Source organism: Camelus bactrianus, chromosome 27 (genome assembly GCF_048773025.1).
Source record: "Camelus bactrianus isolate YW-2024 breed Bactrian camel chromosome 27, ASM4877302v1, whole genome shotgun sequence".
Taxonomy (NCBI): Eukaryota; Metazoa; Chordata; class Mammalia; order Artiodactyla; family Camelidae; genus Camelus; species Camelus bactrianus.
Window position 1 is genome coordinate 26940642 of NC_133565.1, and position 15185 is coordinate 26955826.

The 15185-nt window shown below is 50.6% G+C and overlaps 1 protein-coding gene across 10 annotated transcripts in view; it reads left to right on the top strand.

Annotated features, from left to right (window-relative positions):
• Positions 1 to 15185, top strand: part of SLC28A1 (solute carrier family 28 member 1) — a 68298-nt gene that overhangs the window by 18628 nt on the left and 34485 nt on the right. For 8 of the 10 annotated variants that reach the window (XR_012502665.1, XM_074354035.1, XM_074354036.1 and 5 more), the window contains exons 6-10: positions 1216 to 1357; positions 2006 to 2119; positions 3593 to 3670; positions 13337 to 13417; positions 14674 to 14754. Coding sequence is in view for 9 of the 10 variants with exons in the window: in XM_074354035.1 (XP_074210136.1) it covers positions 1216 to 1357; positions 2006 to 2119; positions 3593 to 3670; positions 13337 to 13417; positions 14674 to 14754 (496 nt within the window). In the remaining variant the exon portion in view is untranslated. The remainder of the gene's footprint in view (positions 1 to 1215; positions 1358 to 2005; positions 2120 to 3592; positions 3671 to 13336; positions 13418 to 14673; positions 14755 to 15185) is intronic. The other 2 variants (XM_074354039.1, XM_074354041.1) reach the window with 1 other exon arrangement.

The following is a 15185-nucleotide window of genomic DNA, read 5'->3' on the forward strand; positions in this document are numbered from 1 at the left end:
ATGAAGCTACTGTAATCAAGACAATGTGGTATGGGCATCAGAACAAATGGATCAGTGGAACAGAATAGGGGGTACAGAAATAGATCTACATATATATAACCAATGGATTTTTGACAAGGGTGCTAAGGCAATTCAGTGAGGGACTAATAATCATCTCAACAAATTCTCCCAGAACAATGGGATATCCATATGCCGAAGAAGAAAGAGGGGGAGGAGGAGAGATAAACAAAGGAACTTTGATCCAGGAGTCACATTACATAAAAAATTAACTGAAAATGGATCATAAACCTAAATGTAAAGCCTGAAACTATAAAATTACTATAAGAAAACATTACTATAAGAAAATCTTTGTGACCTTGAGTTAAGTAAATCTCTTAGATGCAAAACCCAAATCACAATCCATTTTAAAAAATGATAAATTGAACTTCATCAGAATTAGGAACTTCCACTCTTCAAAAAACTTAAGAGAATAAAAAGACAGGCCATGATTAGAGGAAAAATTTTGAAAATCATCTATCTGACAAAGAACTTGTATCCAGAATCACTTATTAAGAACTCTCAAAACTCAGTGATAAGAAAAACAACCCAATTTAAAGGTGGGCTCAAGATTTGAACAGACATTTAATTAAAGAAGATATGTAGGTGGCAAATAAGCACATGGAAAGATGCTCAACATCATTAGTCATCAAGGAAATGCATATTAATACCGTGGGGAGATACTGCTATATGCCTGTTAGAATGGCTAGATTTCTGAAGGTTGACCATACCAAGTGTTGGCAAAGGTGTGGAGGAACTGGAGCTTTTATACACTGCTGATGGGCACGTGAAAATACACAATCACTTTGGAAGACAATTTGACAGGCTCCTAAAAAGTTAGGCCTTACCATATGATTCACCCATTCCACTTACCGTGTTTACCCAAGAGAAATGGAAGCATGCAGCCACACAAAGACTTGCACATGAATGTCTGGGCTGAGCTGAGTACATACATCCTCTGATTTAGTCCTCTTAGCAACCTTGAGAAATAGACTGTCTTTGGCTTCCATTTCCCGGTAAGGAAACTGGACTCGGAGTGGCTAGGTGATCTGCCAAGGTCACACAGCACTCTCTCTCCTCCCACGAGCCCTGAGTAGCTTTTCCCTGGGGCCCTGGGTGCTATTGTGCGGGCGGTGGGGGTGATGCTGACAGTAATGGCTTCCTACCCTTCCCCTGCAGGGGTCTAGCACTTGTCGCTTTCCTGGGCCTCATCCTGTGGCTGGCTCTGGACACTTCTCAGCGGCCTGAGCAGCTAGTGTCCTTTGCAGGAGTCTGCGTGTTCATCGGCCTTCTTTTTGCTGTCTCAAAGCATCACCGCGCAGTGAGTGCTTAATTGTCAGGCCCAGAGTGGGCCACAACCCCTTCTCTTTCTGATGTCAGGACCTCTTTTTGTTTCACAGTGTGGTTAAAACCTTCTTCCAAGCTCCAGTGAAGCCTCCAGACATCCTGATGCACACCTGAGTTTAGGGATCACGTCTAAGGAATCATTAAATGCTGGGAGGTAGTAGTGGCCCTTAGCAGTCCAGCTGCCTTCTGCTGAGGGGGCCATGTAGGGATTGGAGTCAGGGTGCCTGGGAGCCCTGACTATGTAGGAGGGATGGGGAAGCATCCAGGCACAGGTTACACTGAAGCCAGACTCTGAGGCCACATCTCCAGCTCCATCTACCGAGCAATGACCCAGCACCAAGTGCCATGGCATGCTCAGGGCTGGTCATTGGTTAGACCTTGCCCCACCCTTGCCCACTGCCCAGGCCCACTGCTGCCAAGAGCATGGCCTATTCTGAACTCCATAGGGGATGTAACCATTGGCAACAGGCCCAGAAGTCTACGTGGGTCCAGCCTTCATCCTACAGACTGTCCAAAGCTCCAAGGCCCTTCAGCAGTACCGTGCCCTCTGCCCTCACCCACCCTTTTCCCTGTGGATCTCTTGAATTGCTGAGCTCACCAGGACCTTTCTATCGGGTGGCAGGTGTCCTGGCGGGCTGTGTCCTGGGGTCTTGGAATACAGTTTGTACTCGGACTCTTCGTCATCAGAACAGAACCAGGATTTGTTGCATTTCAGTGGCTGGGTGACCAGATCCAGGTGTGTACATCATCTTGGGTTGCCTGGGGATGGAGGAGGAGCCTCTCTGCTGGAGGGAGGTGGGCAGTGAGGCCACAGAAAGGGACTGGGACCAGGATGGTGGGTGTGTACTGGGACCCCAGACCAGGTGGACAGCTGGGGGCTGGGCAGTGCAGCTGCTACTTCCCTCAGGCCTGGTACCACTTGCCCAGATAGAACAGTTCTTTCAGAGGCTGGGTCTGATGTGGAAAAGAATCTCAAAAAAGGCAGGTTCCTGGGGTACACAGGCACCAAGGCACGTGGCTTTCAGTAGTCATCAGTGAAGTTGAAATTATGATAGTTAAAAGTGCTTTAAAAATTGCAAATGATTTACTTTGTGTATGTGTGTATTTAAAAATAGTGTTCAGTTTGTTGAAGTTATACTTTTTTAATTCCATTTTTAAAATTGTGCTATATATATATTGACATAACAGAAAAATTACCATTTTAACCATTTTTTAAAACAATATAACAATTCTTTTTTGTGTGTTTTTTGTTTGTTTTGGGAGAGAGATAATTAGGTTTATTTGTTTATTTATTTATTTTTAATGGTGGTACTGGGGGTTGAACCCAGGACCTGTGCATGCTATGCATGCAGCCTACCACTGATATACCCTCCCCTCTATTTTAACACTTTTTGAGTGTCATTAAGTTCATTCATATTGTTGGGCAACCATAATGATTTACTTTTTAAAATATAAATCATTGAGGACACAAGGTTAATCCTATACTCATCCCCACTCACCATCTCGAATTTCCACGTGCTGTCTACAGGGAGAGCGCGGGGTGGAGCAGGGAAATGCCACGCATCTTGACTCTGCATGCCTGTTGACCACCCCAACAGTATCCGTGGGCGTTGTGCAGGAAAGACACTTGCTGCTCTGAGCACACCCCCATTTCATAGATGGGAGTCCTGAGGCCTGGACAAGAGAAGTGACTTGTCCCTGCAATCACAATGCAAGATCTGGTTCTAAATACAGGACTCTTGCAGCAAACGTGTAGCCAGATTGGGACACCAAGGCCAAGAGCCTCGAATGGGACAGGACGGGGCTGTGCCATCCTGGGTCAGGAGGGGAAGGGAGAGGACAGGCTCAGAGAGCACCACCTTTGACAGCCTTCTCTGTGTGTCTCCCTGTTTGCTTCCTCCACTGTCTCGTCTCTATTTTGATTGTCCTAACAGCTCTCATCTCAGAGTATTTCTTTAAAGTTTATTGAAAAGGTGTCTCTTCTGGAGGACATGCTCAGAAGGAGCAAGCACCCATGAGTGTGGTTTTCACCATGCACATGGTGCTCCTGCCCCTGTAAGGCCCAGGGCCTGGTGGACTTGTCCTCAGATCAACCTGCCTGGGGCCGGGATGCCTGCAGCCTCTGTGTCCTTCTCTCCCTCAGGCTGCTGGGAAGGCACAAGGAGCAGGCGAGGCCCTGGTTTATGTTTTGTTTGTTTTCTCCTTTCAGATCTTCCTGAGCTACACCGAGGCCGGCTCCAGCTTCGTGTTTGGGGAGACTCTGATTAAGGATGTCTTCGCCTTTCAGGTCAGCTTGACTTTTGGCCCACATAGCCTTTAGCCCCCTCTGCCCAGCGCCTCCAGCTAGTGGGGAGTCTGAGCCAAGCCCAGGCGGAGTGGGAGGGCTCCTGCGGGCAGAGTCTGGGTACCAGAAGCTAATGAAGTTGAGCCTCGGGGTCCTGAGAGGGGCCCTGGCAATGTGTTTGCCTGAGGGTGTGTTTTCAGTGTATTTTGTAAAACTTGTGAAAGTAAGGTAAATCTGAATTCTTTTTCTTAAAAAATGAATCCCCAAGTCAGAATTGCTAGGAGGCTGAGGACAAGAAGAGAGGGTAGGAGACCTGGGGATGGGACCTGCTGTGACCTTCACCCCTGATGTGCTCAGGGGCCCTAGAACTGTAAGGGATGGTTTCCAGGAACCCTTAGGCTCAAAAGATCCTTTCAGGGTGTTCCTCCTTCAGGGCCCCTCATGGGCCACCTCTGCCAGGAAGCCTGCCTGTATTAGTCCTGTTGCAAGCTGTAACTCTCTCCTCTGGACTCTCCTAGACCCACAGTTCCTCCCACCCTCCCTCCCTCCTTCCCTCTTTCCAACAAAAATGTATTGTGTGCCTACTTCAGGACAAAATGCTATCGAGGAAACTGGGATAAAGACTCAAAGACTTATTGTGCGATGGTGGAGCCCCCACCCTCACTTAGAACAGGGCAACCTCTGCTGAGTATGCGATGGTGTGACTGCTTCACTGTTCAGGTGGACTGTGGTTGTACTTCTTTCTCCAATTGACTTCCCAAGCACCCAAATGCCTCCTTTAATAAGAACTCTAAGAAGAGCTCGTGTACCTACCTCACACCCAAATTGTCTCAGGACCCTGAGGCCCACTCCAGGCTTAAGTTCCACTTCCAAATGCCAGGTAGGGAGAGAGTCCTGGGGCCGCATTACCCATTAGCTGGCCCCAATTTTCTGCCACTGTTGCCATGGCACTGCAGATGGGGACTGGTGCCGTCCACTCAGTATGTCCTGGACCACTGTCACCATGGGGCTGCAGTGCAGGATCCCATATGTAGCTTCCAGAATTTCTGCTTTTCACCATTACTCAGCCATTGTTCCCAGAGCATCCCCACTCTGCTGGTGGTGTTGAGCCCCAGAGGCTTCTACCCCAAGCCATGGGCTTGGCCATGAACCCCTGGGCTGGTGTCAAGCCAGGTCACGGGTCCAGACACCTCCTCCAGAGCACCCCTGTCCTGACTCGTGATGAGGTCCTCTGGGAGCCTCAGTGTCTGTTTGTGCCGGCAACTTTCTGGGAAATGTCCACTCCATCCAAGGGGTTCTAATAGTGTCAGCCCTAGGAGGAAAGGGGGAGGGACCAGGTTCCTGTCCTCTCAGGACAAATTTGTCCATCATGTTTCTCTGAGACCAGTTCTAGGTGGGGGGAAGATCAGGAGGGAAGCTTCTGTCAGCCCCTCCAAAGGTCCCCTCACCCTATTCCCGTAGGGCAGGGAAAAGGGGGGACACAGCTCCCTTCATATTTGCATTTCCAAGTAGAGGCCAGCCAAGGTTTCAGGGAATATCAGTATAGTCCTGCTCCAGGGTGACTCCTGTGTCCACCAGACAGAGAGCTAGCAGCTCACACTTTGCAAGGCAAACAGACAGCACTCTGCAACTCCACCTCCCCAAGCAGCCTGTTCAAGTGTAACTGGCACAAAGGAAAGTGCCTGGGGAGTTCCTTTAGGGAGAGATTGTTTAAACTCGGGACAGTGAGGATGCCTCCTTGAGGAGGTGGCATTTGATGTGGAGCTTCAGGACAGGAGAAAATTGGGCACAGGGAGATAGGTAGGAAGAAGAGACACCTGGGCAGAAGCATGGAGGTGAGAAAGCGCTGGGCCGTCTAAGGCACAGGGCATAGTTCAGCCTGACAGGCATGTAAGCTATTTGAAGGAAGGGATGGCTTAGCAGATAAACTGCAGGTGGGGTGGGGCAGTATCTTCAAGGGTCTTCAATGCCAGGCTGAGACACCTGGATTTTGTTCCCAGGAAATAAGGGGCCTTAAAGGTTTTTGAACAAGGAGGAACTTGATTGGAGCTTTGGGATGGTTATTATGTCAATAGAAGGTAGAAGCGATTGTTGCCAGGATGTTTGGAACAGGGGACCAGTGAGGAGGCTGCCTCACACCCAGGTGATGATGCAGGGACCACCAGCCTGCCACAGTCCCAAAGAGAGGTCGCTCTGGGGAATGAAGGTGGGGGGTGGGGGTAGAGAGACTAGCTGTATAAAGCTCATCACTTAGCTCCATGTTGCAGCTGTGTTTGTGTTTAGCTATTGGAAGACCAAGCTTGGGTCTTACTCATCCTTGTGTCCTTTAACTGACCCCAAGCCCTGCAAAGCCCTGCCTGGTGCCTAGTACATTGCTTCTTGTTGAGTGAGTGAAGTGAATGAATGGCTGTTCTTCTGTGCATGTAGGAAGTCCCTCTGTGCCTGCTGAGAACGTCTGGCTCTGTGAGCCCCTGGCTGGGGGTTGGGCTTCCACACGACCAGCCTCTCCCCAGCTGGACGACCATTCCCAGGACTGTGTGATCCTGAGCAGCTTTCCCTTTGGCCCAAGACCAGGGCTGAGCTCTTCTTTCTCTAAACCTCCCCAGCAGAGGCCCGAGCTTCCCAATCCTCTAGAGCCAACAGCTATACACAGGTTTTGCAGCAAGATCCAGGGTCCTGAGAAACAGTTTTGTCCCCCTCTGACCTGAGATCCTGGTGGAACAGAGAAGAAAAGCTTAGGGAGAAGGAAGTCATAACAGCAGCTGCTGGGTATGGAGCCAGGACCGTGTGCCAGGCACTCACTTCACCTTCACAACAACCCTTGTAGGGAGGATACTGTCATTATCTCCTTTTTACAGATGAGGACACTGAGGCTCAGAGTGGTTGTTGCTTGTGCAGGGTCCCAAAGCTAGTGAGTCTTGGACTCAAGATTGGAATCAGGTCCAGTGCTCTTATTAGCTTCTTGCCTTGATATCAGGGCCCTTTCCTTGGTAGGCAGTGGTAACTTAGAACTTAGATCTTTGTTTTCCCCTTGGTTTAGCAGAAAACAGTATTCTTTAGGACTATTTGGTTGCCAGTGACAGAAACCCATTTGAAACTTGCTTTAAAAGGAAGAGAGAGGGAGGACTGTTTCTTGGCTCACAAACTGGAGGAAGGCAAGGTAGGGCTGGTGCCGGCTGGAACCAGGCCCCAGAGCTGCCAGGCTCACGGCCCTCAGCCTTGTGTCTCTGCTTATCCCAGAGTGTCAGCTTCATTCTTTCATACCACATCTTCCCCCGGCCCCCAGCAACACCAGATGCTCATTCTTAAAGCATGTCCACCAGAATGGGGGAACTCTTCTCTGCCAGCTCAAATTAAAAAATCCCAGGGTGGGCTTTGGTTTGGTCTGCTTTATGACCATTCTTGGACCAACCATGAAGACCAGGGCATGGGATACTGCAGTTGGAGTGATTGGAGTCTCCTGCTCCCACCCAAAACCAGGGAGTTGGGTCTCTGATTGAGTGGAAGCTACTTCCAAAATGCATCATTTGAAGGATTATTGCCTAGGACAGGCAGGTACTATTAATGCCCCATTATAGAAAACAAGGCAGACAGCTTCCTGTAGGACCTCCATTAGCTCCATTTTCAGGGTGCCCTTGTGTTCCAAGTGAGTGTTTGTGGTCTAGTATAGGAGCAGGGCACAGGTGACTCGCTAGCATACCTGCCTGGGAGCGACAGCAATGGCATGGACCCTTTGATCTATAGCCCCTCCCAGCCATATGTGGGGCCACATTTGGGAGTCTAGGCTGTACTTCCTGACTAGGGTGCTTAGCTCCTGAGTTCATCAGTTGTAAATGACAGAAACACAACTCAAATTGACTTAAGCAAAAAAACAAAACAAAACAAAATAACAAAAACAAGATTGATTCAATAACTAAAAAATCCAAAGGCTTCAGGTCTTGCTAGATCCAGGTCCTCAACATCACTGGGGATTTGCTTTGCTTATTTCCTGGTTCTGTGTTCTCAGTATTGGCTTTGGTCTTAATCTTGGGTAGGCTCTCTTAAGACAATGGCAAAGAGGTACCAGGCTTACATCCAACCAACTTGGCAACCTTAGTGGAGGGAGAGAAAGAGAGAGACCCTGTTTTCCACTAGCTCCAGCAGGAAATCCAGGAGTAGTCTCCTTCTAGCCTAGCTTGCAGTATATGTCATCTTTGAACTGTAGCCAGGGAGGATACATGGCTTTGGTCAGCCAAACCTGGAGCCTCTGGGCTGAGAGTGGAGGAAGGGTGGTTTCCCAAAGGAAATTAAAGCTTTGTTTCCAAAAGAAGTGACTGAAGGGGCACTGGGCAGTCCAGGCAGCTGCTTTACACCGCAGCCCCTGTCTGGCTTCTCTCCCATTCCAGCACTGGAAGTATCACCTGGCTTGCTGCCACATCCATCCTCTGGCCAGTGTTAGTTTTGTGTCCTCCTGTCTTTCTTCCCTTTGTAGAAGAATGTGCACACACCTGCTACTTGCATCTCTCCCCAAATCACCCTTTAGAACCATGGATTCATAGACCATTGGGCTAGGAGGGAGCTCATTGATCTTTGGGCCTCCTCTTTATATTGCAGAGGGTCAAGCCACGCCCCAGAGAGGAGCAGTGACCTGGGCACAATTGCCCAGTGAGGTAAGGCAGAATCAGGGCTAGAACCAGGTTGTTGGACTTCCAGGCAAGTGATGTTTTCTTCTTCATACTCCGGGTAGAAGTCAATGGCATCACATCTCCCTTCCAAATACAAAAAGCATCCCTAATAACAATAATGGTAAATTTAAAACCTATTAATGGTTGCAAAAGACTTCGAGATTGGATGCTTAATCGAGAGAGAAAAACAAGGGAGGTGGGTTTATCATTAACCAGCCTCAGCAGTTCCTAGTCAAACGCTAACTGTTTCCTGGCCCCCAGGAGGCCCTGTCTTCTGGACAAACTCCTGGTCAGTGTATTAGCCAGTGGCCTCCTTAGAAAAGGCAGGCCAGAGTGAGGGAGGACGCAAGACAAATGCTCCATGGCCACAGAATTCCCTTTGTCAATAAGATTCAGTAATTCATCATGCCTCCCTGCATCACGCACACACACGCTCACGCACTTGCAGAGCTCGGGACTTGTCCTCAGGCTGTGGGTAGCTTTAGCTTTGTTACTGCTGAGTCGAATAGAAGGCTCAAGAGCTTTCCTTCCATTCTTTCCATGAATCATGTGGACCTAGTCCAAGGCCTTTGGCCCGTGTCAGCCTCGGGAAGTCTCGGAGCTCATGCAGATTTTCAGAATCCAAGCTGCTTCCTGCTGGGCCACAGTCCAGCTCGTTGCTTCTCCAGGAAGCCGAGTCTCTGCCTGGGACCCCTCAGCCCTCCATCTCCCCTGGCCCAGGCAACGTGGCAGCCACCTCCTGGCTGTATCGCCTTGATTAGTCATTCCACCTTGGCCCCATCTCCCTTCTAGTAACTTTCCAGCCACATGATTGCCTCCGCCGGCTCCCTCACCCTTCCTGGGTCTGGCCTCAGGAACACATACCCACCCTCTAAGCTCAGCAGTGCTGCTTAAATGTTCTCCCTACATTTAACCCCTAGGGAGAAAGAAAGTGTTTTCATCTCCCAAAGGTGTCAGGGTGTCTGCCTGATGCAGCTTCTGCAATCCCCAAGGGTCCTCAGTGCCAAATTTAGCCAAAAAAAAAAAAAAAAAAAGGTAAGATCAGATAAGATAAGGACTGAAAGGTGCCACTGGATTTAGCAATTAAGGGCTCACTGGTAATCATAGTGAGCACAATTCTCAGAGAAGGGAATGGAAAGTGAGTGGAGATGGGGTGGGTGCTGCAAGGAGGGAGACAGGACAACGGAAGATCTGATGAGAATGCGGCATCTGTGAAGGCCTCCGAGGGAGACATCAACACGCAGAGACAGGCAGGAGGGGCCGAGTGGTGTGGTCGTTCTGGGTGAAAGGACAGCATGACCAGGAAACCAGGAGTCATGCCCAGCCTATCTGGCCTCGGAGTAGGTCCCTTCTGTAATGTTGGGGGGTGGGCATTGCAGCAGTCCCCGCTGAGGAATCTTCCAGCTTTGGGCTTTTTGTGGTTCATTGTGGCCTGGCTCTGGTGATAGGGCTCTGTCTGCAGGGCTTAGGCCTTGGGGCCTGGGGTGTGGGGGCTGCCAGGACAGCCTCAGAAAGGCATCAGAAGCCCAGGCTCAGCTTCCTCCAGGGAGAGGAAGCAGCAGGGCCAGGTCCTTAAAGGGTTTAGTCTCCTTCCAGAGCCTGTTTCCTGGGAAGGAGATGGTGTCTGCCAGAGGGTCTGGTGTAGACTCCAGAGCAATGGTTCTTGGAGTGTGGTGTCCAGACTGGCAGTGCCAGCAGCAGCTGGAAAAGCCAAACTCTCCAGTCCACCCCAGACCTCCTGAATCTGGAACTCTGGGAGTGGGGCTCAAAAGTGTATTTCTAACAAATTTTCGGGTGATGCTGATGGTCCTGGGGCCACCCTTTGAGAAGCACTGGCTTAGAGGCACTCAAAGTTCCTTTTCCCTTGAGTAAGGGTGAGCACTGGTACTAGCAGGGCCAGCCTGCTCTGAGTGCCCACCAAGCAGTGGTCAGGACTTACTTGGGGCTGCTACATCCTGGGCTAAGCTCTGCCTTGGAGGATGCTTCTCCTGAAGACAGAGAAATGAGGCTCCAGGACTGGCATCAGGGCAAACCTCCTCAGGGACATAGTGTGACCTTGGCAACCTGCTTTGTGGCCAGGAGGTACTCTGTCTCTTTTCAGTGTGTAACCTTGGGCAGGTAACCAGTACCTCGCAGCCTCAGTGTCCCCACTGTGAAGTGGATTTTCATCCACCTCAGTTGCTTTGAGGATCCAAGTCACCACACATTGGGTACCGGGATCACAGCAGGACTACATAGTAGACACATACTTAATGGCACTTTCCTCCCCCTCTCCATGGCCGCACTGTCCAGCTGCCCGCCCTGTCTTCTGCCATCTCACAGACCTCAGGTCCCAAGGGTATTTCCCAAGCGGGAAGATCATATTGACCTCGGGGACCTTATTAGCATTAAATGTCCCACCTGAGAAATCACCTCTCTTCTTTTTCATTCCTCTTCCCTCCCTAGACAGTCACAGCTCCCCTTCCACCAAAGATCCCCATCTCACAGATAGAAAATGTCTCCTGGTTGTTACCAGGAGAAAGTCTCAATTCTGCAGTCAGGTCCTGCTGCCCCAGGCACTCTCCCTCCTGGCCCAGGCCCCCTCTGCAGCCCTGCCAGGCTGCCTAGCTGCCCCTCGCATGATAAATTGGAGAGGCAGTCTAGACAGTGCGTGATCCTCTCTGCGTTCTCCTCCAAGGGAGAGCCAGATGCTGTCACCACCCCTTGTGTTGGGAGGTGTGTCCAGCACCAGGCGGCCAGGGGGAGTCACAGGACAGGAAAAGGATTTCTCCACCCGGTGCCTGTGTTCCCTGTCAGGTGACATCGCCCATGCAGGGAGGCTGGTGACAGAGATGGAGAGTGGAGCAGATCCAGATAAATCCCACAGCACTGGCCTGGGAGGGGAAAGGGAGAACCACGGCAGCAGGGCTTGCTTCCTCCGGGGGAGCCGCCTGCGCCGTCTCTGTTCTCCTCAACGACCACTCCGTAGTCCTGGTTCACTCCAAACGGGCTCCTGACTTCGATTGTCCAAGACTCTCCCTTCTTAAAAATGAAAACAACTCTTCCTCCACCCTCACCCCTCTCTGCAGCCCTTCTTCCCTCCTGCACAGCTGAGCTCCTCGAAAGAGCTGCCTATCCTGCTGTCTCGACTTCCTCACGGTGCGCCAACTCCCAGCCTCTGTCCCCATCCCTCCTGACACTGCTCTCACCTAGGTCATCAGAGGCCCCTGAATGGCTGGGTGCCAAGGGTCTGTCTCAGTCCTTACTCTTCCAGAGTTCTCTGATGCGTCTGGCACAGCTGACCGACCGTCCCTTCTAGAAAAGCTGTCCTTAGTTTCCATCGCACCCCTCTCCTGGATGTCCTCCAACCTCTCTGTTTCTTCTCCATCTCCTCCTAGCACCCCTCCTTCCTCTCTCCCCTTTCAGCGACGCTGACCCCAGGGCTGTGTCCTCAGTCACTTTTCTTCTCACTTAGGGCAATTTCCTCAGTGAATTGCGTCTGCCCCACAGCCTCAGCCTGCACTTCTGTGCAGATGAGTCCCAAACAGAGGCCCGGCCCAGACCTCTCCTCTCCTCTGAGCTCTTGGACCCTTCACCCAACTGCCTGGCCCACTCCACATTCCACTTGGATGTTCCACAGGCATCCCAAACTCAGCAAGTCCAAAACCAAGCTGATGAGCTGCCCCCAGGGCTCTCCTCTGCCCAGGCTCCCCTCCCTTGAGAAGTGTCCACCTCTTATAGAAAATTATAGGAGCAGCTGAGAAATTGGAAATGAAGAAAGAAGAAAACAAAATTTCTACAGTCCCAGCACACAGCAGCGACTACTTTGACTATATGCCTCCTTCTTTCTATGCTTTTAATATTCCAGTTTCCCCACGTAACATTTTAGCATAAGAATGCTCCCATGTTATTACCAGTTCTGCATACTTTATTATTTTAAATCTGTTTGGAACAGATAGGACATTCCAGAGGTACAACAGGGGATATGGTAAAAAGTAAGTCTTCCTCCCACCCCTGACCCCCAAGTTCCCCAGTCCCCTCCCCCAGGCAGCTCCCCTTCCCATTATTTGCATATCCCCCTAATGATGGGGGGGTGCCCACACCAGAGCAGGTGCCATGCCCCCACCTTCCTTACCCAGAAAGTAGCACAGCTGGCACCCAGTTCTACACCTTCCCTTTTTTTCCTTTAACAACCTGTCTTGAAAATCATCCCCAAACTGCTCATAGAGAGTGTCCTCATTCTTGTTTCCTGACTTTGAGTGCACCAGGTTATCCGAGGAGTCCTCCACTGGGAGACATTTCAGTTGTTGCCAGTCCTTGCTATTATAAGTCAGCCTGCAGTGAGGAGGCAAGGAGGGGACGGGGCCATGGCCCCTGGGGTGGAAAGAATGGACCTGAGGAAGTTTGGAGGGAAGACTTGAAGAGGCTCAGAGTAAGTGAAGAGTGGTGATAAGCCTGGTAACAGGAGATGGGGTGACAGGGGGCAATACTGGTTGCTGGTCCAAGTGAGTGGCATTCGGCGCTCGCTGTCATGAGTGGAAGTAGAACACTAGGAAGATGGGGGGCCCCTGATGCAGGCCCAGAGCACAGGAGTGAGGTTAAGGCCAGAGTCTTGGGCCAGGGGTTGAGCTCAGGGTGGAAGATGGACATTGCGCAAGGTGGTAGGCCAGCTCCTTAAATACTCTGGACAGCCTGAGAGGGAGTCATTTCCTCCTCATTTCAAAGATAAAGAAGCAAATGATCAAAAGCAATTCTCCACCACAGCCCAGCCCTCATCCATGGTGAGGGGAGGAGGAGGGACGGCTGGGTGGATGGTTAATGTTTAGAGGGGAACGGTGAGGACACTGTCTCCAGAGAGGTCCCACGTGTGATTTTATGTACCAATTTAGACCTTCTCCCCGACCCTGTCAGGCCTCTTCAGGGAGAGGCCTTGGATGAAGCGGGCTATCTGGGGGCCCCGAGGCCCTGCGTGGTACCCTGCCACCCATCTGCCTCTCACCCGGGGGCCTGTGCTCTTTCCTGGCAGGTTTTGCCCGTCATTGTTTTCTTCAGCTGCGCCATGTCAGTTCTCTACTACGTGGGCCTCATGCAGTGGGTGATCCTGAAGGTGAGCTCCCAATGTCCTGGCCGGGGCCCCCGTCTCGAGTCACGGTCTCATGGGGATGCACTCTCCCAGAATGCCATGCTCCCAGGGCCCAAACCCTCCCCCCCAACCCCCTGCTCCGAGAGCCTGGACCTTCCCGGAACCGCCTGCTCCCAGGGCCAACAGCCTCTCAGAATCTACTGCTAACCAAACATCCTTTCAGAGTCTCTTGTCATGATACTAAGGAGAAATGGCACCAAGACCCAATGTGGTCTTGGTGGAAGTGAAGTTAACAGAACTGAAGCTGCATTAAGGAGAAGTGTTAGGGGAAAAGATAATTTATACCAAAAAGATCTTGAGAGGAATGAGCCATATTGGCCATACTTTGCTGACATAAATGTCAAATCCTGTGCTTATGTTCATAAAATCTGCTGCATAAAACCAGGATGCAGGGGACAGCGTTGGATAGTACTGGGCATGGCAAGAGATTCTGAGGTTTTAGCTGACTGAGCTCAGAACAAACCAGTACCACCAGGTAATTGCCAGAAGTGCAAAAACCGCCTGTGGTTATGTTAATAGTGCACAGTGCATGGCATGAGGGAGGCCATTATCCCCAAATTTGGAGAATGTGTTTGACCAAGGGGTTGTGATAAACTGAACCATCAGCAGGAGAGTGAAAGGGCCTGAAACCATACCTTCCATAGAATGGCTGAAGGAAGTAGGGATGAAGGACCTGGAAAAAAAAGGCAGGATGAAGAGGGTTTGGTGTAGGATTCCAAACACTTGTAGAAGAAAGATTAGGGAACAGGCAGCCTGAAAGTCACCTGCAGTGGAGAGAAATTCCAGGGAAGCAGATTCACACTGATTGAAAGAAAGAAGTTTCCCGAAGCCTTTTCACAAAACTCTAGTTTCTTAACAGGTTAAAAAATGCTACTAGGCAAAGGGATCCTATGGGCAAATAATTTTGTGAAGCTAGGCTAGACACCAGGCCAAACAAATTCAAACAATTTTTCATGCAGGACTTCTCAGAGCCTTTACTAAGCTAAGAAGTGTTGGTCATCTCCAAGGTGTAGGTGTATAGCAATTCTCAATGGGTGGTAAGCCCCCATCAATGGAAGTTTGGAAGGAGATGAATGGACTTTGGTGGAAAATGTAGGTGAGGGGGGTCCTACCTGGGTTGGGAGTTGGAAGGAAGGCTTCTAAGGTTCTTCCACCCCTGACTCTCTCTTCCCCTGGGCTTGCTGATGCCAGCCCACAAAAAGCACCCTGCTTCCTTCTAGATCTCCTGGCTGATGCAGGTCACCATGGGCACCACGGCCACAGAGACCCTGAGTGTGGCTGGAAATATCTTTGTAAGCCAGGTGGGTACCGCAGCCTCCTGCCCTCAGGTGCCCTGGCTCCCTAGAGCTGTGATTCAGTCATCAGAAGAGCCAGTCAAACCTCCCAGGGTCACCAAAGGCTGCTGCCCTAGGATGCTCTGTTTGAGGATGCACTCCCTGCCTGGGTCATGCCAGGGAGGATGGCACCTGCCTGGCACCTCCAACCACCCTAGGCCTAGGCTGTCTTCATCAGCTTAGAGACTCACAAATCCTACAGATGGAGTCCAGTGTTCTTCTTTCATATATGCAGAAGCTAAGACTCAGGAGTGGGGATGATTTTTCCAAGATCCCACAACATAAACCAAGACTTAGAATCTACCTCTTCTCCTTCCTGGCCAGGGTTCTTTCTGCAACATCAGGTTGCCTTCTTTCTCTCCCTCTTTCTGAGAAGTCTCTCCTAGGGGCGAGACTCT